Source organism: Prinia subflava, chromosome 8 (genome assembly GCF_021018805.1).
Source record: "Prinia subflava isolate CZ2003 ecotype Zambia chromosome 8, Cam_Psub_1.2, whole genome shotgun sequence".
NCBI classification, from domain to species: domain Eukaryota; kingdom Metazoa; phylum Chordata; class Aves; order Passeriformes; family Cisticolidae; genus Prinia; species Prinia subflava.
Window position 1 is genome coordinate 30685852 of NC_086254.1, and position 26461 is coordinate 30712312.

Here is a 26461-nt window from a genome sequence, read left to right on the forward strand (position 1 = left end):
GGCAGAAGAAAACTTTTAAGATTTTATTGCCACCAAATCCAAATGTAAACCCTTATCCCAATTCAAGTGGAAGACCTGAGCAAGCTCCAGTCTTACAGACATCTTGATTCATATTTATCTTTAGTAAAACAATTATGTAACAACTGCTGCAGAACTAGGACTGGTGCAGAACTAGGACTTTTCACAGTTTTGTATTTTCTATGTGTTCTTACATCTTGCTGGTCTGAGCACCAAGAAATACTATAATGCACAAGTTACCTGGGAGCAGCCATGTTCAAATAGCAAATTGAAAGTGTTTCTTGAAGCATTTGCAACATTTGCAGTAAACAATTTTCAAATTTAACATCACATACTCTCACACTTGAATTCTCACTCCATGAAACATGCTCATGGTACTGGGAAGGCAAAACTGTATCCCACCAACACAATCTATGTTCTTAAGTTTGAGAAAGTTTATGAAATTATGAAATAATTTCAAACAATAATTTTATGTCATTTCATGAAGAGTGAGTAAACCTTAAAACATCCAGTGACATCTACAAATTGAGGGTAAAATCTCATTCTGCTTCTCACCTTGTTCAAGAGGCTCATCATGTCAAAAAATGTACAAATAGGATGGCCAGACCAATGTTCAGTAAGATGACCATGCAGATCACGATTGTGTTAGGTCCCTGAAGGAAAAAACCAAAACAGAGTATTACACACCACAGCTCCAGGAGAGGAGACAGATACAGCTCAATTATGCTGTTCAAAAATACCACCATCACCTCCCCTCAACGCACTGAAATCTGGCACTTAACAACCAGCCTGAATTCCAAACTAGTGGAATGTTTATGCTATCCTATTCCTACTTCCCTGCAAATTCATTTGGAGGACATTAAATCAGGCTTCTTTTGCAGCTAAATTAGATTAAAGGAGACTCTGACCACCGGAACATGAACTGCTGATCTCACGTCAGGCTGCTCTTCCCATTGCCTGTGTTTGTAAACTTGTCATTTTTAATATCACAGAATCATGGAATGCTTTGGTTTGGAAGGGGTCCTTGAAGATCATCTATTTCCAAACCCCATCAGAACACATGTGAGATTGGTGTAATTTCAGACCAAAGTATTTCCAAGCTGTGCTTTTCTAAAGTCACATCGGAATCATTCAAGTCCAAAGGGCTGCAAGATGGGACTCAGAGGGCTAATAAAATGTCTGGGTTTCCAGCTGTATTTGCAAAGAGCAAAATTGAGTTTCAGTGACTATATTTTAAACCTGGGAAATTGGCTGGTCATTCAACACCACAGTTCAGCTCATGAGGTGCCCCTACAGCAAAAAAAGTAAATGTAATGGGTAAAAGAGAAACACATTTGAGCTTTTCCTGGTTTTTTTCCCCCCAACTTTCACATCCAAGTTGGCTGGCAATGGGGTGGGTAAAGAAGGTGAGAAAAGTGGATAAAATTAATTGGAAGATGCCTGGTTTTGCACAAATTTTGAAATATGATGTGTCTGAAAGCATATCTGCCCAGGTAAAGAGCAGAGGTCAAAACAGGAGGGTTATGAATGTCAGGCCAGGCATCCAGGCAGGGCAGGCTGGGAAGGCAGCTGGAGAGAGGGATCCCAACGCTCTCCTCCAGCAGGCTCTGGATATTCCCAAAAGAGCCTCCGGGCACAACCTGGCAGCCACAGGCCCAGGGGGGTCTGCATCCCTCTGGGTCATGCCAGACCACATGGGGAACAATATAGGAAAGGCAAAGGTGGCTCCCAGGAGGCTCCCAGGGATGCCCCATGTCACCTCTTCACACTCCTCCGCCTTCTGTGCTGCCACCACTGCCGCCGCCTGGGCCGGGCCGCGCTTGGCCGCTGCCTTGTGCTCCGTCCGGCCCGGTGCCCTGGCCTCAGTCTTCCTGTCAGCCATGGGCTCAGCCCGGCCCGCCGCCCTGCGCTCGGGGCTGGGGCGCTGCTGCGGCTCCTTGGGCCGCGGCGGCTCCGGCTTGGCCTCCACCGCCGCCGCTGGCTTCTCGTCCCGGCCCGGCGGCGGGCCAGGGGTGCCCCCGCGGCGCTGGGGCTCCCCCCGGGGCTCCGGGGAGGGCGGCTCGTTCTCGGGGAACTGCTCCTCCTCATAGTCCGTGGCGGGGGTGACCGGGGACGTCCGCACGGCGTAGCTGTGGTAGCCCTTGAAGAGCTCGACGTCGGGCTCGCGGGCCATGCGCTGCAGCGGCCCGATCTCCATCTGCTCGGCACCGCGGCCGCGGCCCCGCGACGCCGGGCGGCCCTCGCCCTCGGAGGGTGCCGGGCTCTCGCCGCCCGCCCGCCCGCCCGCCTCGGCCCGGCTGCCTGGCCCGAGGGCCCTGTCCTGCCGGGGGGCCGCCTTGGCGCGCTTGGCCTCCGGAGGGGTGGCGGCGGGGCTGGGGGCCGGGCTGGCGCGGGGCCGCGGCTCCTCCTGCTCGTGCAGCTGGGGGCTCTCGGGCGGCGTGGGGGGCGGCGGGGCAGCCTCGGGCCGCGGCGCCTCCTCCTCCATGTTGACCGCGTGCTCCGCGTTCTCGATGATCTCCTGCAGCAGCTTCCGCTTCTGGTACTCGGGGCCTGCGGAGACAAGGCCTGGTGAGGGTCACTGGGGGACAGCGGGGCACCACAGTGCCATGGCACCACCGCCCCCAGCAGCGATGGGTTTGGGGACCACGGTGCGAGGGTCCAGGCTGGAGTGTGGGACAGGAGATACTCCCAAACCAGACCCCGCTGCCAGGAGGAATTGCCTCCAGGAACTCCCGAAGGCTCCAAGCCTTACTGTGTGCTGTCCAGCTGGGAAGAGTTGGAGGAGTGGGCAGGAACTGCAGACAAGGTTAAAGAAAACAGTGAAAATCTGCAGTCCAGCTTCTTGTGGGCACACAGATGGGTCACACTGGGGCTAAAGAGGGTACAGCTCCCAATGAACTTTGTTTGGGTTTTTTTCATTTAATGCCTGGAAAACTCTTCCTTGGTGTCAAATAGCGTGGTAACTTCACAGGATACCAGTGTCATTGGGAAAGGCAGGGTCTCCAAATGATCTACATGCCATCCATCATGATAAGAAAAACAGTTTCTTATATATGGAACAGGGTTGGAATTTATGCAGCCCTCTTGTCTGCCCTGAGCTCCACAACAGCAGCAAAACTACCTGGCACCATAATGAAAGGTGACTCAGGGCTTCAGATTTCATTTTCGCCTCATCCACACACTGACTTGTGAGATCCTAGCAAAACTGCCTCACTTCAGTTTTTCACCTATCATTAAATCTTTACTTCTTATTAACACTACTGCAAATTGCAGCCCAGCCTGGGTCAGGAGAATTCAGACAGAGCCTGACACCAAAGACATCCACCAAAATGCATCACTAACAAACTGGGAATATCTTGTGGAGTAACAACCCTCCACAGTGCTCCAGGTGCTGAGATGTGCTGGGAGAAGGGTCCCCACACATCACTGTGATGCTCACAGCAAGTGAGAACAATAAGAGCATCGTGCTCCTCCTGTGCAGTGTGAGGTCGCAGACCAGCTTCTGTGAAAGCAAAGCACCTGCTCTGGCCTCATTCCACTGAACCCCAGAGATGCTGACAAGTGCAGATGTACAGGGCTTGCTCTGTGCTCCTGAACGACACAGATCCTGGAGCCATGCTGTCTCTGGCTGCCTTAAGGTCCCTCCCCTCATCTCCTCCATCTCATGGACTGAGGCAGACCTGAGTCTGGTTGGGAAACTTGGCTTGGTTCTCCTTTCCCTCTCATAAGTCAGTAGTACAATTTGCACACTTCTACCTCCTATCCATGCAGGCAACGCCTCCACTCAGAGGGGCAGTGGGGAAAAGGAGGGCACTGATTTCAGCTGCTCTGCTCTGCCTGCACACTCCTGTCAATCAGCAGGTGACCCATTCAGGGCCATTTATTTCTGGCTGCAAGTGAGTTATTTGGAAGCCATTTCAACAGTTGTTCAGACTCCTCAAAATAGGCTGCCTGCAGCTCCAGGCTCCTTGCTCTCTCCTGCTGCTTTCTTCTCTTCCTGAATAATTTACAACACAAAACCCCCAACAGCCTGGAGGGCATGCACTCACCTCCCCACCTTCATCTCCCAGCACATTTCAGCAAAGCTTTTGGCTTACATCCTTCTCTAAGTTACTAGTGATGATACTCTAACTGAAACTCAGGGCTCAACAGGTATTCAGGATATGGGGCTTGCTGAGCAGGATTGCCTGTGCCAGACACAACTCAGTCAACCTGCCAGGATAGTGGGGAGAAATACAGCTACCAAACACTGCTGGGCTCTCCTGGCTGTGTGAGCAGCAGCTCTCAGTCCTAGCAAAATCCAAGGCTGGACTACTGTCTCTTTGTTCCTGGATAGTGCTACCATGCAAGAAGAGACCTATTCTTGAGCACTTTGGGAATTGGGAGGTTTAAAAGAATTGTAGAAGAACAGCATGCATCAGGAGCTTAGAAGGCCACTGAGAGAGGCCAGGACCCAAGTGAGGCCCTACATAACAGCAGCAAGAGGATCCAGCACCTGAGGAGCCAGGAGCAGAGGTCAGGCTGCCCTGTTTTACTGAGCCTGTTTAAACTGTCTCATTGAATCGCCATGGGTGGAAAAAAATAATCTAGCTGGATGTCCAAAGCCTCCCTTCAGGAATTCCAGTTTCCTTTGTCTCTGTGCTATAAATACCCCAGTGTGCAAAGGGTGAATGTAGAGCTGTGAGTGGCAGCTGGGGGGGCTTATGAGAGGATCAAGCGACGTTTAGCCATTGTTAAATGAAGTGCCACAGGCTGGCTCATGGCCATGCCCAGGTGCTCTGGTGTTTCCCCACTCAAAGCCAGCTATATGTGCCTTGCTGGGTGCTGGGGAGGAAGAGGCAGCCCTCCAGTACAGCATTTCCCCAGCTCACAGGTGCAGGACAAGGCAGGAGCACAGGGAATTTAGGAAAATCTGTCCAGATGACTCTCCCCAGCCAGGCACCAGCTGTTAGGTGTTCCCATTTCCCACTGTGTGCCCTGTGCTGGGGTGTGGTACAGGAGATGCAGAGACACCGAAATCAGAGCAGGGGCGGGTGTCAGGTTTTGCTGAGCACGAGTCAACCTTTGGCTTCTACCCCCAGTTTTACTGCTGTGATAGTCCCTTGCCTCACTCAGTCCAGGCACTAAGTCCAAATAATAAGAAAGGCAGGATGAAAATACAGGCACTTGGAATTTTATTTTCTGCTCTGTTATTACTTTCCCTCTCTGTAAAGGGAAGTTTTCCAGGAAGAGCATATCTCCAGCTAACTCAGTCCAGGGAAAAGTAATGGCATTTACAATGCTGCTACTAATATTACACTTCCCATCTACTAATCCTCAGTGCTTGGTCTCACAGAAGGAACCTCCCAAGTGTTTTCCCAGCCAAATAATTAGCAGTGATGCTAACAAATGAACAGAGAATCAGGTAAGTAGTATGTTGTATTAGCTGCTTTCTTACAAGATATTACAGCCCCTAATTAGCAGAGTCTGATTGTTCTGAGGCCCCATAGGATATGGGTTTGGGAGTCAATGTGCAACACTGTTCCAAGAAAAAGCCACAAGGGATGTATCTACAGGAGACCTGCTGATAGTTTCCCAATTGCTGCCTGTCCTGCCTGGTGTTTTCAGGGCTTTGCTGTGTGGAAAAACAGGAGAAGCTGAGAAACTCTGGGGTTTCCTCCTGGCTATAGTAACAGAGTGAGTAAAACAGGGGTGTAAGGAGGACAGCAAAACAGCCAGGGCAAGGGGCTGGGTGCAACCAAGCAAAACAGGATTTAGGATAGACAGGAGGGAAACTTGTGGAGTTATTAAGTGGGCAAAGCACTTGAATGGATTCCCCGTGGAAATTACAAGACCCCTCTTGGAAGATGCCTCTGATCCTACCTGGCTGGTAGAAGTCTGGGGAGAGCTCCCTGGCCATCATTCTGGCTATGCCTGATTCGTTGTTGGCTGCCTGAGCTGCCTGCTCAGACCCTTCGGCCTTGGCTTTGGCATGAGCCGTCCTGCAGAGAGAAGAGGGGAGAACAGTGAGCACCCTGTGAGCCAGGGTCAGCCCAGCTCACACAGCAAACCCTGGCTGGCACCAAAACTGGATCAGCCCATCTGAATTTGCCCACACAACCCAAAACCCTGCACTGAGGGAGAGAAGAGCAGATTTTCAACACGGAAGGGGCCCAGATGCTCAAGGGTAAGGTGGAAAGGCTGCACATAGGGAACAGGGCAGGTGTATTTGCAAATGTGAGCACGTTCACATGCTGCAGTGAGGCAGCAGGCTCTGCAGAATGGGCTGATTGCTGTGCTGCTCAGAGGAGTGACCAAGGCATCACACAGGCATCATTGGTGGCTGAACTCCTCTGTGTGTCACCAGCCCTGAGCTGCTGCACCTTGCCCGAGGCAGGCTGCCCCTGCTCAGCACACAAGATGGATTTTCCCCAAAATTTCTCTCTTGTAGCTTTCTAACAAACAACGTGCCTTGTTCAGGGGCTCTTTTACTCACTGCAGCCTGATGGGCTGATCTCACCAGAGCTATTGTGTCCCCCTCAGCTTGGCTCTGAGTGCTGTCCACTCCCAGCACACCTCCTTGCTCCACAGGGCTACAGGCGATGGGAGTTATTTTACTGGCTGGCTGCTGTATTCCTCACATGCCTCATGCTCAGGGCCCTGTGATCTCCTTGCTAAAAGCAGGGCTGGCTTTACAGCCTAGCTGCTCACAGTCTGGGAAGGAACTGACTTCAAACAGCACCGCTGCACCTTAAAAAGAAGGGTGGGAGAAGCACAGTGTGTTCAGCTGCTCTGTTGCACTCAGGTCTTACTGAGAGCTGCCTTCCCCATACTCTCACTGTCATATTTGCCAAGACTCCAAATAGTCCCAGTTTCCTGTACAAATTCACATATTTTTGTGTGATAAGCAGTTAGCATTCCTCAAACACCAATTCACCCTAAATTAGAACCATTAATGTGGTCTTAGGGTGTCTGGTGAGCCCTTTCCAGATGCAGGTTGGCATCTGGTCATGTTTTAGGACAAAAACGGAGGAAAGATGCAGTTCTCATTCCTGCAGAGAAAACACTCCAGAGGAATTTCTGGACTGTTAGTCATGAAAAGAGGATCGATTCCTTTCCACTAAACTGAGAGGCAGTAGGCAGCCAAGACAAGCTGAAGTCTGAATACTCAACAGGTGCAATGACAAGATGATAGAAACGCTGTTCTGAGACCCTTACAAGGGAGAAGATACACACATATGCCATTCTGAGTAGCTGCAGGGAAAGAACTAAAAGTAGGGCATCAATCCCAAGTGACACAGGCAACAGTGTGACTTGACAAGGGGCCAAAACACTGTGATAGAGAAGAGGGTGCAGAGCTGCTGTGGCTCAGCCTGTCCCTCCCTGGGATGACATCCCACTCTGCTGGAGCCATGATTCACCTCCTGCCCACACTCACATGTTATCTCCCTGCCTTCTCTGCAGGTTGAGCTGCCTGGGATTGCAGTCATTCTTGGTCTTTTTCTCCAAAATTATTACAGCTCCTGAAAAACCCAGAGACGTGATGAGGCAGAAAACAGCATTTTTTGGCTGCTACTTGCAAGCAGGGGGTCTGAGCCAATTCTGAACAGAGAAAGCACCTCCTTTTTTGGTAGCATATAATCAGCATGATTAATTCCACTATAATCTGGCAGGGGCCAAGGGGGATGTGTCTGTGCTCTCCACGCCTGGGGGATCAGAGTGGGCTGGGTGTGCTGTGCCTGGGGCACACAGCCTGCCTGGCGCCAGCCCCAGGGAAGAGGATTGCAAAGGGAGGATCCAGCTCTGCATCCTGGCAGGACGTGCTCCAGGCCCTGCCTTCGTCCTGCTGCTCCTGGAGGATGAGATTCACCATCAAGAGATAAAATTCTCCCTTGCAGTTGCTCTCTGAGCCAGGCAGATGCTATCCTGACCCATTCCCAGCCAGACCATCAGCCAGCTGGCCCCAGCTGGGGGAGCAGCAGGCAGCTCCTGGCAAGTGCTTTCCTCAAAGTGGCTCCCAAAGAAGTGGTCTGGAAATGCAGTAGATGTGGGGTCTGCTCTCACTAGAAGGGACAGAGCTGGACATGTCACCAAGTGGGTGCAGATGGCTCCTGCATACTCAGCTCTCTCCCAGGACGTGGGCACAACACAAGAGAACAGCCTGGGGATGTTGGAGGTTGAAGAAGCTCCCAGTTACACTTTTCTTCTGCAGTTTTGCTTTCCTCAAGAAAATCTGCTGGATGCTATTTGACTGCAATTCCTGCAGATGGAGAGATGGCCAGACCAAGAATATCCATCCTGGGCTGCAGAGGCTGCAGTGAGGATGCTGTGGGTGGTGGGGAGCTGAGCCATCACTGTGAGACACCACATCCCCAAGGGTAGCAGGGCTCTACGCTGAGGGGTGTGAGGGCAGGGGCACTCTGGGGCTGCACACACGGGGTGGTGACAAGAAGCTGAGCAGCACAACTTTGGCATCCTGCACTGCCCCACAGCAGCTCTCACTCTGTGGGACACAGCTGACCCCTGCTCCTGTCCCCCTGCTGGCAAAGTCATCCAGAGGTGTTTGATTTGGGGGGATTATGGTCAACACAGCCGCACTTTCAAATCTGGCACCTCCAGCAGACCACACATGGGCCCTGTTGGCATCCCAGGAGAGCACTGCTCTCCCAGCCAGCAGCCTGGCCCCAGCAGGGATGCTGATGCCTGTGCTGGGTCTCTCTGCTGCTGAGATCATTGATCTGGCAGCAGCCAGGTGAGAATGTTTGGCTTTCAGAGACAGGGCATGGTGCCTTAAGTTCATCTTCCCTGGTTGAGCCACACATCCGCAGGGCACCAAGGGATGCAGTGCTGCTCACAGCCCTCCAAAAAACCCACGCTGAGGGTTTAGTAGAACAGTGACAAAGCCCAGCCTAGAGGAAAGGGTCCAGCCATAACAAGAACATCTAACTGGCTTCAAGTATCCCTGAATTTATTGTTTATCCATGTGGCTGGCAGAGCCTGGGAGCTCAGTACAGAGGAAAACTTGGCCCTGGCAGCAAAGTAGGAGACAAACGCCAGCCACCCTGGGGGAGCCCAGTGCATGCAGCACAACAGCCTGTCCCATCCCATGGCCTGGGGTCTGCCAGGAGCAGGAGCTGAGCAAAGAAAGAGCCCAGGCAGGTCTGAGGGTGTCAGGAAGGTGATTTTCAAACCTCAGAAGTGAAATGTGCAAGAGGAAAAATTTCTTCCAAGGTTAAGATCTTCTCAAACAGCAGAACGAGCTTTCACAAAAAGGAAATGACAGCCTGGATAAATTTGATGTTATTCAGGCACGCTTTAATCAGGGCCACGCTTTTTTATTTACTGCTGTTGTGTTGTCAGCTCCCAGTAACTCTGCAGTAAACAGCCCCTGCAAAAACCAGCAGAGGAGAAAGTCTGGAGATAGAGGAGCTCAGCGGGAAACCGAAACACAGACCCAGGGGCTTTAGAGCAGCCAGCACTGGAATCCAAAAGACCCTTTTCAAGGCAGCACTGCAACATGAGCCACGAACAATAAACACATCCAGCTGGAGGAAATAAACACAAAGAGGGACCTTTACAAACCCACACCGGTGCTCCCGGTCCCCAAAGGCAACGCTGCCAGGATGAGCGGGCACTTCCCAACTGCACCCTGAGCCATCTCCCCGGACAGCACTGGTAAAAATAGCTCCAGTGAATTCTTTGCTAGGAGGAGCAGCAGCTCGGAGCCGAGCTGAGGGGAGGCATGTGGGCAATGTCTACAGCCCCTGTCCCAGCCCTGCTGCCACTGCCTCCCTGCTGGAACACAGCGGCTGCCGGGCTTCACACCCCAGCAGGAGGGGAGGGTTAAATGCATCTGCTGCTTTATTTGCTCCTCTGGCACGGCTCTAATGCTCTAATCATTTTTGTACGAGTGCAGGACAGAGCACCACTCCTGTCCTGCCTGGCCACGTCCCAGAAGCACTGCCTGCATCATTCCCCCCACTGCTGCTCAATCCCCCGTGGACACACGGGCGCAGCTGAGCACTGTGAGAACAGGTGAGGCCTGAGCACAGCCCTTCGGACAGTGTGTGCGGTTCTGCACATCCACATTGGATTAGACTGCAAATGAAACTGGAATTAGCAGGGAATACTGCAAATACCAGACAGGGCTGGGGTGCCTGAAGATGCAGCAATGACCTTGCAGCTAGAAATAGGGGAAGAGTTCAGCTCTCTGCCCTCACATTTGTTTATTGGGGGAATTTCAGACCTGTCCAACACTGTCCTTCCTTCTCCAGTGTCTCCCTTCTCCCATTGATTCAGCAAACCCTGAGCAAGGACCAACTGAGCACCCCTCCAACCCAACGCATTCTATGATTCTTGCCATCCTTGGTATTAGGACCTGTCTAGAAGACCATTAAGCAAAAGTAATTCATGAGTCAGTTCTAGGAAGAGACTCTTCTGCTGAACTCCCCTCTCCTGGAAACTGGCTTTTCCACTCCCAGCCAAATCCCTGCTCCAACGTCCAGCAGGAATCATTTTGTTCTTCTGAAGAAACTTAAAATAATTGTTTGTCTTGGCAGGAATGTTTGCAGCATTCAGAAGGGATCAAGGGAAAGCAGAAGAAGTTTTTTTGTTAATGGCAACATGGTCCCTTCTGTGCTCACATAGCGAAGGGCAAGAGGACACAGACCTGCCCAGCACACACCTGAGCTGGGGCTGGGACTGGATGACATTTAAAGGTCCCTTCCAGAATTCTATGATTCTACATCCTGACTAGGACAAAACTTTCTGGCTTCTCCATTTAACATATCATCATACTTGTGCCACTTCTCTAGCTGAAGCATCCCTTTCTTCCTGCTCAGTCCCAATCCAGCTCCTTTGTGTCTCTCCCTCTGCCTCCACACACAGGCAGATACCAGCAAACTCTGCTACCCTCACTTGCCTGCAACCAGCCCATGGGACTGAATATCCCTCTTCAGTCCACCTCTCACGCCACTGTCCCTGCCCTCAGTCAAACCCATCTGTCCCATCCCATGGGTGTCCTCCCCAGACAGACAGACAGACAGCTGTACCATTCATGTTCCTTTTGCTCTTTTTACTCCATCACTCACATGCATGTACCCACTCCACTTCCACTCTGACACCCCTGGGGTGCCTGAGCCTTTGCTGCCTTTGCTGCCCCTGCAAGGTGTGATCTAAACTGTGAAATAAGCATAAGTCAACACAATTTGCATCCTAAAGGAAACAGCTCTATACTACTGAAGCAGAAAGCCAAAAAGAGAAACCATCCTGACCTTGCAGAGCAGCTCATGGGATGCCCCAGGCTTTTCCCTCTCAGTACCAGCACTTACACAGAAGTGGTAGCACTTTGTACATGCCCAGGCTGCTTGGCTGGATAAATCAGACCTTTTCTCCTTCCTTCCACAGAAAGGGCATGACCAGGCCATTCAGCCCAAAGAAAAGCATCCTTTTCTGTGCAGTGCTTTAGGAGCACAGGCCTGGCAGAACTCCCTGCCACCTAACGAGCTCAGCCTTTATGATTAGTTGGTGAATTTTTAAAATACCGAAATGTTATCCTTAGCTCTAAATAGCTCTGAGCCACTTGCATCTTTCACTGAGGGACACTTCCCCTCGGAACACTTAAAGTGATATTAATCTTTCAGCAGACAGATCTGCAGCTGTCCTCAATAAGATGACAACCCACTCACCCCAGCCCCACGCCCAGGAGGATCTGCTCCATCAGTCTCTGCCAGCCCGAGGGCCCCGGGAGCCCAGTGGGACCGGGTGGCCAGCAGTCACCAGAGCCCGGCTGTGCCAGCCCACAGGGGAGCCCATGGGCTGTGAGGAGCCCACAGGGCTGGCACAGCCCACAGCTGCTCTCTGTTTCCCCCACAGCCCCAGGATGCAGCCAGCAGCTGCCCAGAGCCAGCTCCAAAAGTTGCAGAGCAGCCAGAGCCTGCCGGCTCAGAGGGCTGCTGGCACCAGGATGGCACCACAGCCCAGGGACACTGCACCACGGGCAGGACAGGCAGCTCCTGGCCCTGCTGGAGCCCGTCCTGCAGCACAGCCAGGCTGGGAGCAGCCTGTCAGAGCATCCACAGAGATGTTTTTGGGAAAAGGGGGATTTGCAGCTGCCAGCTGGACCCTCTCCTTCTCCCCTTTTTTTTTTTTTTTTTGGGCCACTCTGCTGCTCTGAGTGGACTGAGTGGAGCCCCAAGGAGCAGAAGCAGGTCCCTCAGAGCAGCACAGCCTTGGGGCTGTTCCCAAATGCCAGTGATTTATTCCAGCTTCCAGGACATCTTTAGCAAAGGGGCTCAGGAAATGCCCCGGGAACCCTGATTTAGTTAGGTACTACTGCAAGATGAAAGGAGTTGGGTTATTCCACTGACTAGTGCATCAAAACTTCTTTATAGCTCACATGCAACCAGGGTCCCTCAGCCTTTCCATCCACCCGTGTGCTCCTGCCTCCTTGCCTGTACCAGCACTGAGTGAACAAAGGCTGCTCCTTGCCCTGCCCTTGGAATTCCCACTTCCAAGAATGACCAGGGATGCAGCAGACATTTGTTTTGAGGGAGCCCTCCTGACCCAGGAGCTCCTGCCCAGCCCCAGGCTCTGCCACACAGACAGCATCCACAGAAGGAATGTATTTTACCAGATTGCCGGATCCACCAGCATTAAAATTGGTCAGAAAGTCTGTGTATTCACTCTTAAGATAGTTGGTTTTTTCAACCAAAAGTTTTAGCAACTTCTAAATCAAATGTTTTTCAGATTTCAGCAATCCAAACCAAAAGAGTCAGGAACAGCAGTACCTGGTTTTTGGGCTTTTTTCCCCAGCAAAAAAAAAAAGTGGATTTTTTTGGGGGGGGGAAATGAAGGCGTATTTCTTAAAAAAGTGCATTTGTCCCAAACCCCAATTACTCATCAAAATTTAAAGTAGGAGCCTTTTTCTCCCAGTCCTGTAGGTCTCTTGAGTTGATGTTCACAGATCTGAGGTCCAGGAAAAAGAAGAGAGGGAGCTGGGAGCTGTGAGGGCACTCAGCCCATGTCCCACCTTCAGTGCCTGCAGCTCCCATGCACCTGCACCCAAGGCTGCTGAGAATCCCAGGGACACCAGGTCCCTGCCAGCCCTCACTGAAGAATCATCAGGCTTTGTAGGAGCAAAATGAAAACACTTGGGCTGAGAAAGCCAAAGGGCTCTGGCTTAGCACCAGGATCAGCTGAAAAAAATGCCCCTTCTCCAGAAGGGAGGGTTTCTGCATCACACTTTCTATTTAAATTGGACGTTTTACTTAAATATTATTTCTTTTTCAAGATAAGGCTATTTCACATTCCACTGAAATGATGATAACCTCTGAGCAAAGCATGATTGAATTCAATGATTTCAAAGCCCAGCTCCCTGCCAGCTGATGGCAAGCATTTGGATGGGAGTCAGAGCCCTCTTGTTCCACGCAGCAGCAGATCAATTGAACAAGATGCTATCATTTGCCACAGTCGTTTTTGCAGATTAAAGTCACACTTCATTTTTCCCTTTCTGTGTTTGGAAGCTGTTGAGATAAGGATTTCCCAGAAGGTTGGGGTGAACAGCCCATCAATTCCACCTTCCCTGCCTGGTTATCTGAATTGTACCCATCCCTAGGGCTGACATCCTGCCATCCCATCTCTGCTGCTCTTGAGGGCATCCCTGCAGGACAGAGCCTCACTTGCCTCAACCCTGATAACCCGGGAAGCCCTGGAGAAAGCTGTGTGCTGTCCAGCAGATGCCTTCTCCTTGGAGCTACTGAAAGTGCATGTTCCCTCTTACCCTAATAAGGCATGAAAGTGCTGAGGAAATTCATGTGAGGTGGGTGGAAAACAGATAAAGCCGTGCACCTCCTCCAGAGTCAGAGCACATCCCGTGTAAGGAGCACAGTGGGCCAAAAATGTGTCAGTGCTGGAACTGCAGCCAGCCTGGATGAGGCTGCTCTGGGAGAAGGCTGGAAGAACGGGGTGAAGGCATCACAGCATCACTGAGTTAATGACACTGAATCCCTCCAGCCCACAAAGCCTCACACACAGCCCTCCCTTGTGGGGGGAGACACTGTGGGTGTGTGGGTGTCCCACAGCAGGGGTGGGTGTCTGATCCTGGCTCTGGATCCCAGCACTGGGGCTTGCTATCCCCATGGCCACACTGGATCAGAGAAGAGCTCACCCAAACCCTACAGCCCTCTGCCTGTATGGCTCCAGTGGATGGGTAGAACGAGGATTAGGCAGAGGTTTGAAAATAGCAGTATTTCTGCAGAGCTGGAGACTGCTGTGACACACAGAAAGTGGGAGAGTCCCGGCCCTGGGCTTCAGCTGGTGCAGAAATAGATGCCAGCAACTGGGTTTTTATTTACCAAGGGTGATGAAACAGGATTATCCTCTTTATAAACACACCGAGCTCTGTGAGAAACATCTTTACTGGGACAGCAGGACTGAGGAGCATCCCCTCAGTGCTGTGTCCTGGCACTCAGCTATAGCAGGCAGTCGTGTGGCTGCTCTTGTTTCTCCCTGTCCCTGTGCACACTGACTCTGAATCCTGTTCTTGGAAGCACCAAGATGCAGATTCCCATTATGGGGAAGCCAGAATTCCTGGAGCAGCCAGAATAGCCAGCTATCAAGGAGCTGTGCTCAGCTCAGGCCACTCCACTGCCTCCAGGTGTGGTTGTACCTTGCTAGGAGTGACCTTTCCACTGCACCCCATGGGGAGGTGATAGTCCTTGGCCCCTCTGGATCTCCAGGCACTTGTCATTTAAGACCCATGAGAGCTCAGGCTGTGACATCTGTGATCTTTGGTGTCTGACCAGACAGCTGCAGCAATGCTGCTCCCAACTGTTGTGTCCCTCCCTGGCAAAGAGCATCCAATAACCCACCCGGGGCTGGGAGAAGCTCTGGCATCTCCTGCCTGCTGCTGCCTCCTAATTACACACCCATGCATCACACTCAGCATGTGGGGTCCTGGAGCAGAGACTGTGAGGCTGGGGGAGCACAGAAGGATCAGTTGCTCCCTCCTGTCCTGGCAGGGGCTGTCCTGGGCCACGGCTGCTGCTGCTGCCCACTCTCACAGGGTGGCCATGAGCATCCTGCCCTCCTCCAGCTTTAGACCTAAAGGTCTGGGAATGTGCTGAACTCCTGAGGTGTCCAATGCCTGTGCCTCTGGCTAAAAGCACACTTTAAAAAATCCTTTCACTTTTTCAGAACAAACCCCAAGTCTGATTCAACAGACCCCAAATCCCAGGTCTGAAATCATCCTTAGGGGAAGCTGAGCTGTGCTGTCAGCCCCGGGAGCACCAAGGCCACCGTGGCCACCAGCCCAGCGCTGCACTGGACACAAACCATGCCTCACCAAAGAGGTGCCTCAAGAAGTTGTCCCTTTGGTTGCCCTCTTTCCCCACCAGCAGCTTAAACCCCCAGGAGCAGTGGGGACAAGGGCAGAGCTGTGCCAAATAAAGCACCTTCCGAGTGGCCGAGCCCCAGCGGCGTGGGCTGCCCCAGCCTCAGCTGTCACACTCAGGCCACGCTGATAAAGCTCTGCTCTGCCTGCCCTTATTTAGTCAGGAGCCTCTGCTGACTCCAGCGATTTTGGGACGTCATTTGCACCACACAGCCGCGTTCCCCGGGGAGACGCTCGCTGCTGCCCGGCCACGCAGCCGGGAAATGCTGAGCACAGGGAGACAGCGGCGACGCTGTGGGAATGCAGCCAGGCAGAAGAGGCTTGGAAAGTGATACAGGAGCTGTCAAGTGCTCTTGTTATTTGAAGGGAGAGCTAAGATGTGCCCCAAAGTCATGGGTATGGATAGAAAACCAACTTTGGCTTCAAAACCAGGCAGCAGCTCACACCGTGAGCAATGCCCGTGTGTTGGTGGCAGGGAAGTCACATCAATGTAATGCCTGGCACTGCACCCTTACAAGCAAACCCCACTGGATCAGGAACTGATGTCCCACACTTCAGAACACAATCCAGAAAATCCTACAGATATCTACTGATATTATATTAAAACAAAAATAAATCCCAAATGTATTCACTCGTAGAGTTACTCTCTAGGTATAAATCACACAGGGGATAAGGGCCAGCTCATGAGGGCAAACTGGTGAAGCACAGCAGCCATTCTAGCCTCAAGTATCTTGCTTTCCTGTTGATCCCGTGACATCCAGCAGATGCATCTGAGGTGTTCCTGCCAGGACGTGCACCCTTGAAAGGATCTCGGAGCTTGGCCAGACCCGTGCCTTGCAGGACACATGGCCAAGTCCCTCCATTGATTTTGGTCCAAGTCACAGGGAAGCACAACCATGTGCAGCAGCACACCATGTCAGACACTGCTGCAATGGGACAGAGGTGGGATTTGCAGCATTTACACTCATTTTGTCATTAGAAAGTACGAGAGAAGGAAAATCCCTGTAAAAGCTGCCCAGTTACTGAGCACACAGGTTTCAAAAAGTCAAAGGTTCTCCCTGCAGACAGCCTTGCCCTTCCTCTTACTTTCTTACTTTATTTTCATCTGTTCTGAAGAGATGAAAGCTGACCATTTCCATGCTTCTTCTCCCTGTATTCTGTGGGATCATCCTCCCCATCTGACAGGCAAACACAGGCTGCTCCCCAGGCACAAGGAGCATCAAGTACCAGGGTACAAAGCATCATATTCTGTACCAGCCCATGTGCCCAGAAAGCTGCAGGGCAGCTGTTTCACACCTCAGCATGGCTTTGAATCAGCTCACTCATGGCCTGGTGGCAGCTGCCCCCTCCTCAAGTGCTCCAGCCTCTTTGTCTGCTTCAGCTCCTGGGAGGTGAAGCCTCAGATGTGATCCCAGGATGCCGCAGAGCTGCATTCCAAGGTGATTTTTCTCCTGAGTGAGAGCTGCCTGGGTGAGGATTCACACTCGAGCTTCCATCAACTCCACCCCTCTGCTGATCCCCAGAGCTGCTGAGAAGAACTGCCCAGGGTTTTTGCCCAACATCCGAGCAGCAGCAGTGGGCTTTGCATGGGGTGAAGCTGGCTGACCTGGATGGGCTGCTCAGGACAGCATGGCCCCATGCCAAATGATTTCCACTGAAATAATGAAAAAGAGCTGTTCTCTCAGCTGACACTGATGTCCTCAGCTCCTTGCACAACCGAGAAAGCAGCTGGGTTGCCAAGCTGGGAGGATTCAGTGGGGAGCTGAGGAGGCCGGGGCAGCGCTGCTGGGGCAGCAGAGGCAGTGGGACAGCAGCAGCAGCTGGCTCTGCCCACAGCCCTGGCTGGAACATCCAAAGTGAAACAGCAGGTAGGACAGGAGCTGTGAGCAGCCTGGTGCCTCAGACACCCTGGGAGCAGAGCATGGGACAGGGGAGGTTTGGTGATGGGATCATCCCTGGCTGTCGCTGCTCTCCTGCCCAAAGCTGACAGGCAGGGCACCCCTCAGTGCCTGACAGCCTTCGACCCCAGAGCTCAGCATGTGCCTGGGATTCCTGCAGTGCAACTGGCCCAGGCAGCTTCCAGTGCTTGGGCTTGTTTTCCTCGGAATTTCTATCCCTAAAGAGCCTTTTATGGTGCAAAAGGGAGAAATCTGGCCTTCTCCTGGCATTTCAGCCCCAGACAGCAGGAGGTTGGATGTTACTGCAGTTTAGTTCTGCAAGGGGCTCCCCCGAGTGCCACAAGCCAATGAAACTCAAAAATCCATGTACAACAGCACAGGTGTGCAGAGGTAGCTGGGAATTCACACAGCCCACCTGCTGTGTCCTGATAATCAGTGCCTAGCAATAATCTTATGTACAGAAATGTCATCTCTTCCCCCAGGAAAGGATGGGTGTAGCCTCAAAGGCATTTTTTTGGTAAGAGACACACTGCTACCTGAGGAGAAATGTAAATCTTCCATCTAGAAAGCTCCACCTCATAGTTATGAGCTCAGGCAATGCTAATGATAGTGCAGCCCTTCTATTAAGTGTAATAATCCATTTTCACAATCTGTCTGCAATTACTCTGCCCTGGGTGTGGAAACTGAGGCAAGGTTCAAGGCCAAAGCAAAATTTGGTTGCAGAGCTGGGATTTAAACTAAGGACCTTCTCCAGGAAGAAATAAGTAGATTTACTGTCTACCCCAAATCTGAGGTGAAAGGAGGAGGAAGGGGAGCACAAGTTGGATTTACAGAAGGCATCAGGTAGAGAGAGCAGCTCTGCCCTGACCAAGACACACCAGGAATAAACACTGATGGAAATGCTGAGTTATAGTTTACAGGACAGGCAGCCTGAATTCCCCTCTCCCAGTGGGTCAGGCTCAGCTGGAAGCTGTGCTGCAGGAACAGCACTGGGGTTCCACACTGCCAGCGAGCACAACAATCCCTTCCCTGCCCAGCAGCCACACCACTGCAGGGCCTGCTGGCTGAGGACTCCCTGGAGGAAACCAGCTTCCACATCTTATTTCCTCCAGCTCCGAGGTTTCCTTAATAGGAAATTATTCCCCAGCTGCACTGGGGAGGGATGCAGTCTCCCGCCAGGGCAGCGGGCACATTCCAGCCCCTGATTGAAAACACTGCAGAGCCGCTTTTGATCCAAAGTGTAAATAGTGTATAATAAAACGAGGTTTGTGTAAACCAGCCAAGCTCTCTGGGAGCAGTGTTTGCAGCTCCAGCCTCCTTATTCACGCCGTGGCCACACGCTTTTCCCGGGCACAGCAAAGCTGGTGTCGGGCTGAGCCTGCCCTGCCAGAAGGATCCAGGGCCCCACGCCACCCCAGCCTGTTATTTTTATCCTAGCTGGCCCTGCATGGAGCTTCACTTGCAATCCTGCTGGGTTTTCTCCACCAGTCCCTGAGGCAACTGGGTTTTGTTAAAAAAAAAAAAAAAAAATCAACCATGCTCCTCACAAAATTTGGAGAAGAAATGGCCACCAGGAGAGTAAAGTGGGGGACTCTCCAAGGAGTGGAATGGGGTTTGGGAATAGGTTCATTATCTGCTTGATAATGAAGTAACTGATAATTAGACAGGAATTAAAAGGAGTGAGACAGGACAGCCATGGAGTCACAGCCACTGCCCAGCAGCTGAGCAAAGCCTGTGCAGGGTGAGGTTTTCTTGGTGGGGTCAGGTGAAACCTCGAGGACTGTTACAACCACTTTTCCCCCAGGAAGAGAAGAGGAGCGAAGGCAGACCCAACCCTGCCTCCCAGTTCTCTGCTCTCTGCCAGGTTGGCTCTGAGACTGGCAGGAATGCTGCAGGAGGAGTGTGCTGCCAACACAGCTTGCACATAGGCAGGGATGTGAGCTGGAGGAGGAGAATTTCCCCTGCCCTTTCCAGGCAGACCCTGAAGCCACTCTTATTTCCTCTCTCCTCCATCCCAGGAGGGACAGTGGAGCAATTACACTCAGCTGCTAAAACTGACAGCCCTAATGTATCCCACAAACTTCCCCCAGAGCCACACTGAGGACTCCAGGGCCAAACTGTGTTCTGCTGGAGCCCCAGTTTGTCTGGGACACGTCTGGCTGCTCATGAGCCTGTTGGATTCATCACCATCAAACCCTCTGTTTCTCATGCTGCCCCATTAATGCCCAGTGGCTCTGACAGCCTGGCGCAGCACCAGGATGCTTCCCATCCTGCAGAGTGCCAGGGCCGGTAACAATTCCTGCTGTCCAGCACCTCTCCTCTGGACCAGGGCTGCAGGGGGGCAGGGGAGGGGGTGAGAAAAAGGACAGCTCCTGAACACATGGGATGGAGACCATCACCACAGGGACCATCACCACGGGGACCATCACCACAGGGATCATCACCACAGGGACCATCACCATGGTGATCATCACCACGGGGACCATCACCACGGGGACCATCACCATGGGGACCATCACCATGGTGATCATCACCACGGGGACCATCACCACAGGGACCATCACCATGGGGACCATCACCATGGAGACCATCACCACGGGGACCACCACCATGGGGACCATCACCATAGTGACCATCACCACGGGGGCCATCACCATGGGGACCATCACCATGGTGACCATCACCACAGGGACCCACGTGCTGGAGCTCCGAGCACCCACCTGGATGCCGCAATCTCTGACTTCTGCCGGGCGATGGCCGCAGCCCTCTGAGCCCCCTCCACGCTCCTGTCCACCTTCTGCCGGATCTTGGCGCTCTTGAGGGGCAGCACGCGCTTCTTCATGCCCTTCACCAGGACGTTGTGGCGGTACTTGCCCTCCTCCTTCTTGCCATCGGGCAGCGTGGTGCAGCCATAGCCGTGCCGCAGGTTGTCCAGCCATTCCCCCTCGTACTTGAGCCCGCTGGAGCGCTCGCTGACACCGAAGCCGGCGCGTTTGTCATTCTTCCACTCGCCCATGTAGGTCTCCGTGGTGGTGGCGTCGATGTCGGACTCGAAGGGGGTGTACTCCTCACCCTCGGCACCCTCGCCCAGGCTGACGGTGGAGGTGGCGTCGCTGGCGGCCGAGCTGATCCCGCTCTCGCTCTTGAGGAAGCTGACGCGGCTCTTCTGGCTGGCCAGCGACGACTTGGACTCGGACTTCTTCAGCTTGCCCAGCAGGGAGCCCCTGCGGAAGAGCCCCCCTTTCTTGGCCTTGGCGGCCTCCGCGTCCGCGTAGAGGCTGAGGGCGAAGCCGCCGCGGGTGATGGTGGGCGACAACGGCAGGCTCTCGGGGTTGGCGGCGGGCGAGTCCTGCTGGGGCAGGGTGCCGTTGCTGTGCTCGCTGCGCAGCGAGGACAGCGAGGTGCGCAGCGGCGAGCGCACCACGGAGGCCATGCCGTAGGGCACGCTCTGCCGCACGCCGTAGCCGTGCCGCATGCCGTTGGTGAACTGGCCCTGGTACGTGCCTGCGGGAGACAAACGGGCAGCGTCAAAGAGCAGCTCGGGCCTGCAGAGAGAAGGGAGGCTGTTACATTCCCCTGTGGGAATGGTTTCTCCCCATCAGGGACCTCTAGAACATGCAACCATGAAGTTTGACCCTTCCTTCCCTTTCTGACTCTATTGGCTGTGTCCCAAACTGCTCCTCCCTGGCAAGAGCTGAGAAAAGACCCTGTTCCTCTGTGCACGCTCTCTTTCCCTCTGGACACTACCTGGAATAAACATCTTACTGCAGCTGAGGGTTAGAGCCTCTTTTGGGTCCTTTATTCTGTCTATGAAATATTCCTCCAAAGCCTCTTAAGGCCTGAGCTAGCTTGGAACTTCGGAGGAGTTAAAAAGGAGGATTTATTTCAGGAGGCGAGCTGTGGGGCTCGCTGCAGCTCCGCTGGTGTGTGTGGGTCTGATGTTTCTGGGTCTGAGAGATTTCAGCCTGCTAGCAGCTGCCAACTTTTTTCCCAAGGCAAAATTTCTCAGACCCAGAAACATCAGGCTCACATCGGTGCTCACCCACGTGCTAAAGCATCAGTGCCTAGGGAGCAGAGGACAGCAGCCCAAGAGCCTCTGCTGGCAGGTGACAACTCGTTGCAAAGGGACTGAGGCACCAGGGGACACTTTGCAAACCCAAGGCCACTTACTGTATGGGATCTGGATTGTCATCCAGAGAAGGGAGCAGGAGGCAGCCCCCAGGGCTGGAGTTTGGGCTGTGCACAGGGTGGCAGCAGCCCCAGTGGGCATGTGAGCTGCAGTGGCACATCTGTCCTTGGCTTGGTGACAGTCCCTTTCAGCCTGTTCTGCAGTCTGTCACTTGCAGGCTGCCAGGAGCAGCTCCAGACCCCTGAGTCAGGATCCCACGTGTCCATGGACTGTCCTGGTACCTGAAGCCACGTCTCTTTGTGGCTGTCATGTGGCTTCTCTGAGTTCCCAAGATCAAGGCTTGTGACACACTGCACAGAGCAAGAGATGGGCAAAAAAGGGAGGGAAGCAGCTCTGTGTGGGGTTCCTTCAGCTCTGCCCCATAAAGCACCACCCCACCACACTCCTCCAGACCCAGCTGAAGAGGGCAAACAGTGTCATATCATGGGAGACACAGGAAGGATCGTGGTCACCATGGCCAGGGCTCCACCTTGGGTACAGGACCCTGCTAAGAACCAGCAGGACGTTAGCAGTGACACCTTGCAGGACTGCGACACTGCTCCTCTCCAGATCCCCTGATCTCAAAATTTGCAGGCTCCAGCAGAGTGGAGACCCCCACTCTGACATTTCTCACCAGGATGTCAAGAGACTTAAATTAGCTGGATCAGAGGCCCCACAAGAAGAGCTCCTGGGAAGGGCAGGGAGCTGCTGGGGCAGCAGGCAGTGGCCCTGACAGCCTGGGATGAGCCTGGGATGAGCCATCTTCCCAGCCTGGCTCCCATCAGTCTGTAGATGCAGTTGCCTCAGAAACCAACAAACCACCCAAAACAAAGGCAGCATTCCACTCTGCTCCGGGCATTACAGGACCTGGAATGGGCCAGCCCAGAGCAGCACCCTGTGGGACAGAGGCTGCCAACAGCTCCCTCAGCCTGGGGCACAGCAGAGGGTGGTGGGGGAGCACAAACACCTTAGGAAACAACACTGTGTTCCTTTACTCTCCCAGGTGCTGCTACCTGTAAGCAAAGGTTCATCTGTGCTGGGGGTATTTTCACAGACATCTGTCCTAAACCTGCAAAAAGCAGTGATCTACCAGAAGACACATGATTTTAGGAAAGCAGGCACTCCCACAGTCCTGGGGAGGCTCAGCCAGGGCTGGGCTGAGATGGAAGGGGGTGACCCATCTTCAAGACATTAATCTCCCCCCTCAGACACTATAACTGAGCCCAGGGATGACCCTGTCCCCCAAGGAGCAAATCCAGTTCCTTCTTTGGCGATCGTGGGAGTGCATATTTTACAGTCTCCCAGGCCACTTCTGCAGCATAATCTCTCCTCCCAAGCTTCAGGTTTCGTTGAAATCCTCTTTGGACCTGCCTGTGGAGTGTTAACTTACAGTGCTGAGGGCCAGGAAAGACAAGAAGTGCCCGAGGGAGCAGCAGCTGCTGCCCTGGGTGAGCTGCCCCCGGCCAGCCCCTGCCCACCCTGCAGCACTGGGGATTATGGGGTCCCTGAAAACAGTTGGTCTCCCCTACAAAAATGTAGGGGTTCAGGTAATACACGGCATCTGCAAACTGCAGCCAGCCATGGGGAGCCAGCTGCCAGAGCAAGGGGCCATTTTCCATTTTCTTGGATGAGTTTGAAGCTCTTCTAGGGAAAAATAAGGAAAAATCAGCATGAGTTTGGGCACAAGTGAGGAGTCAAGGACCATCACTGGAGATCTGGGCATGTTCCTCACCATGTTCCCAAATCCTTCTCCATAAAATGGTGATGAGTCTTCCTAGTGCAAAGTGGAGTTAGAGAGACCCCCACGGTGCCCCCACGTCCCTCCCTGGTGAGGTCAGTGCTCCGTCCCACCCGCCCAGCAGTGCTGACACATGATCAGGGTGACACTGGAGACCTCCTAGGATGGGAACAACTTCACACGTATCAGGCTGCAGCTGGTAATGCCTCCATGTTAATTCCCTGGAAAAGGAACTCTGGAAAAGTCCTGCAGGTTAAGGGGGTTCAGCCACTCCTCAGGGGTCAGGTCAGAGCAGCTGCTGCACTGCAGCAAATCTCCAACCCACTCTGGCCCCCTCAACAGGGGCAGGGATGGAGTGCCACCCTCAACACGGGGTTCAACAGCAGCTCTGCAGGCTGCTCTCTGCTCCCTGATTTCAGCAAAAGCAACACCATCCCTGTGACCAGAGCTGCCAACCTGGATGAACGGAGGGCACCGACACAGTGCTGCCCACGGCTGCCCAGCCAAGGAGGGGGGGAGCAGGCACTGCCATGTCCCTGTCATGCTGCCATTCCCTGCCCAGCTGAGGCTCCGTGCCAGGGCAGGGCTGTAAAGCAGCCCTGGAGTGCAGCCAGAGCCTCAGGGAGCGGCTGCAGGCGCCGCGGGCTGTGCGTCAGGGCACGCAAGGTTTGAGCAGAGCCAAGCCCTGCCCCACCAGCACGGCCCAGTGCAGCCACTTCAACAAAAATGGGGCTGTGCAGAACCTCTCTGCAGCAGGGCTGCCCGTCCCCAAGCCACCAGCACAGCCCAGTGCCAGCACAGCCTGGGCAAGGGGGGCCGGGCAGCACGCAGGGCTGTCAGCCAGGCTGCTGCGAGCTCACACACGTCTGAGGCTCTGCAAAAACTAATTAAAAAGAAATGGAAGTGGAACAAATAAATCTCTCTTTAGGACAGGGAGCCTACTTCTATGCCTCCTCAGCCCTGGTGATTCATCAGAGCAGTGGGACAGAGACACCTCATCTCATCAGGGTGTGATTAGTGGGGGACAGGGGCCCAATCATCCTTTACTGGCTGCATTTTTTGGTCCTAATGACAAAAACCACCGGCTCCTCTGCAAGCCCCAGGAACACGATTCACCACCTCTGCACAGCCCCAGCCAAAAGCAGGTGATGCTGCCTGAGTAACTTCATAGGATGGGAGGGATTAAGTTGTGGGATCAATGGAAATCGCTGCAACCTTCACCTCCAAACACTCCAAAGGGGTGGAGGCACCCTCTGCCTCACCCCAGCAGCAGGATGGGAGGGTGCACGGCTGCATCCAATGCAAGAGGTGCAGCTCCCAGTGCCCTCCAGCCCAGCAGCAAGATCCCAGCACCAGCAGTGACACATTTCCCCTTCCCAGCCTGTCTCAAGGCTCCCATATAATTAGTGATGAATGTAAATAATACAAACAACCATGTAAATAATGCAAACAGCTCAAATCGCATCCCTGCCCCACAGTCCCCTGCTGTCACCCAGATACTGTGATGACAGGCAGGTTACAACTCTCTGTAAGTGGCCAGGGACATTTAAATGATGCACAGCACCATGTGCAGGACAGGCCAGCAAAACCAGAGTGCTGCCTTTCGGTGCCAGCAGTACTGTCTGATGGGTTCTGCTGGAAAAGAAAGGCAAAGAAAGCCACATAGAGGGGTAAAAAAATTCACTATATTAATTCATGGGTCACACTCAGCCAGGCAGGAGCTTTGGTGGCAGCAGATGAAAGCCAGCACCATCGTGCCTCTCCCAGGCCCCTTTCCTCCTTTCCCAGCCACAATTCCATGGGTGCTACTCCATCTGTCCTGGTCCAGGCCCCTTTCCACTGCACTTGCCCTGCTGCAGGAAGGAGTTGTGCTGCTTCATATCACCCATTTCATCTCCCCAGTAAAGCTCCTCTGCATTTCTTTTCCCCTCTTCTGTGATCTTGTGATCTCTGACTGGTCTAATTGTTTCCCCGTGGTTAATTGACACCACTGTTTTCCTTAGCACCCTAGAGAGCAAATTACAGTATCAAAAATGAGTTGGTTTTAGGCTGCTTTGATTGCAAGTGAGGGTTTTTCCCCCACACAGATACATATATGCAGTTATTTGTGGAGCAAAGACAGGCTTTGGGCTGGATCATGGGTATACAGCACAATTCACCATTAGCAGTGAGATTTTTCCTGCAGTAAAACTTGACTCAGGGTTTTGACTCACAGTCAAATGCACAAAATATTCAAAAAATGAGGTGTTCCTTTACAGCATGGACAAAACTCAATGGGCAAAGCCAAATAACTACATGTTTACTCATAGCTTATGCTGCAGAACAATGAGTTCCTTCATGCTATGCCTTCCACAACCCCAGTCACTGCCTGCTTCAGCCAGAGCATTCTGCCCCTCTAAAGGGCTCTGAGTTCTTCCTTGGTGACAGCAGCACACACCAGTACATCCACCTTGGATATACAAAGAGATATGTCAGAATGTCACGGGATCTGCCCAGCTACACCCAAAGCTCTGAACCCCTTGGCTGATTTCAATCCATGTTACAGAAGATTCCTTAAAGCCTTCAATCTCCCATAGCTTTCACAAAAAATAGGCTTTGGGTAATGGGGAGAAAAAGCAAATAATCAACACCATGCCTGGGCTAGACTGTACCATGACCCTGGTTCTTATTAGACACCAAAAATCTATATGGGATTTCAAAAAGCTTCACTCCAGATTTGGGGTTTTTTTTAAATCTTGGCCAGACACAAGATTCAAACACAGACAACCCTATATTTTAAGTGTATTTTGAAATGTAAATTTTTATGTATGTCTATATATATCTGTATATATAAAAAGTTAAAAGTCTATTTTAAAACATCAGAATCAGCTACATTTCCCTGAAATCTGCAAGCAGTCCAACCATGACCTAAAGTTTCTGACGACCTGGCAAGGGCTGCATATTCCCAGAGACCTTTTCCTCGTGTGGCTGGCTTCCAAGGGGCTTGGGAATCATGTCCCCTACTCGAAGGATGGCAGATATCCAAAGCCTTTCCAGATGTTTATCTTGGCAACCTCAAATTCAAACATTAACAGGTCCCATTAGCAGTCTGGCCACATCTGGATCTGCAGGTGGTTGCTGTGTGCAGGTGAGGAGACAAAGCAGGAAAAGATCCTGCAGGTCAGTGAGACCATTCCACCCGTGTCCTTCAGATGATGCTGGATGGTGATCCCTGGCTTTGACTGCAGCTTTATCCATGCTCCTGTGCCATCAGAGAAGCTCATGCATGA

The 26461-nt window shown here is 52.8% G+C and overlaps 1 protein-coding gene across 1 annotated transcript in view; it reads right to left on the reverse strand.

Moving 5' to 3' along the window:
- Window positions 1–26461, reverse strand: part of JPH2 (junctophilin 2) — a 30995-nt gene that overhangs the window by 1942 nt on the left and 2592 nt on the right. Inside the window, exons 2-5 of the mRNA XM_063404584.1 lie at window positions 20007–20790; window positions 5881–5999; window positions 1778–2568; window positions 574–671 (exon numbers count right to left, since the gene is read on the reverse strand). Coding sequence (XP_063260654.1) covers window positions 591–671; window positions 1778–2568; window positions 5881–5999; window positions 20007–20790 — 1775 coding nt within the window. The 3' untranslated portion in view covers window positions 574–590. The remainder of the gene's footprint in view (window positions 1–573; window positions 672–1777; window positions 2569–5880; window positions 6000–20006; window positions 20791–26461) is intronic.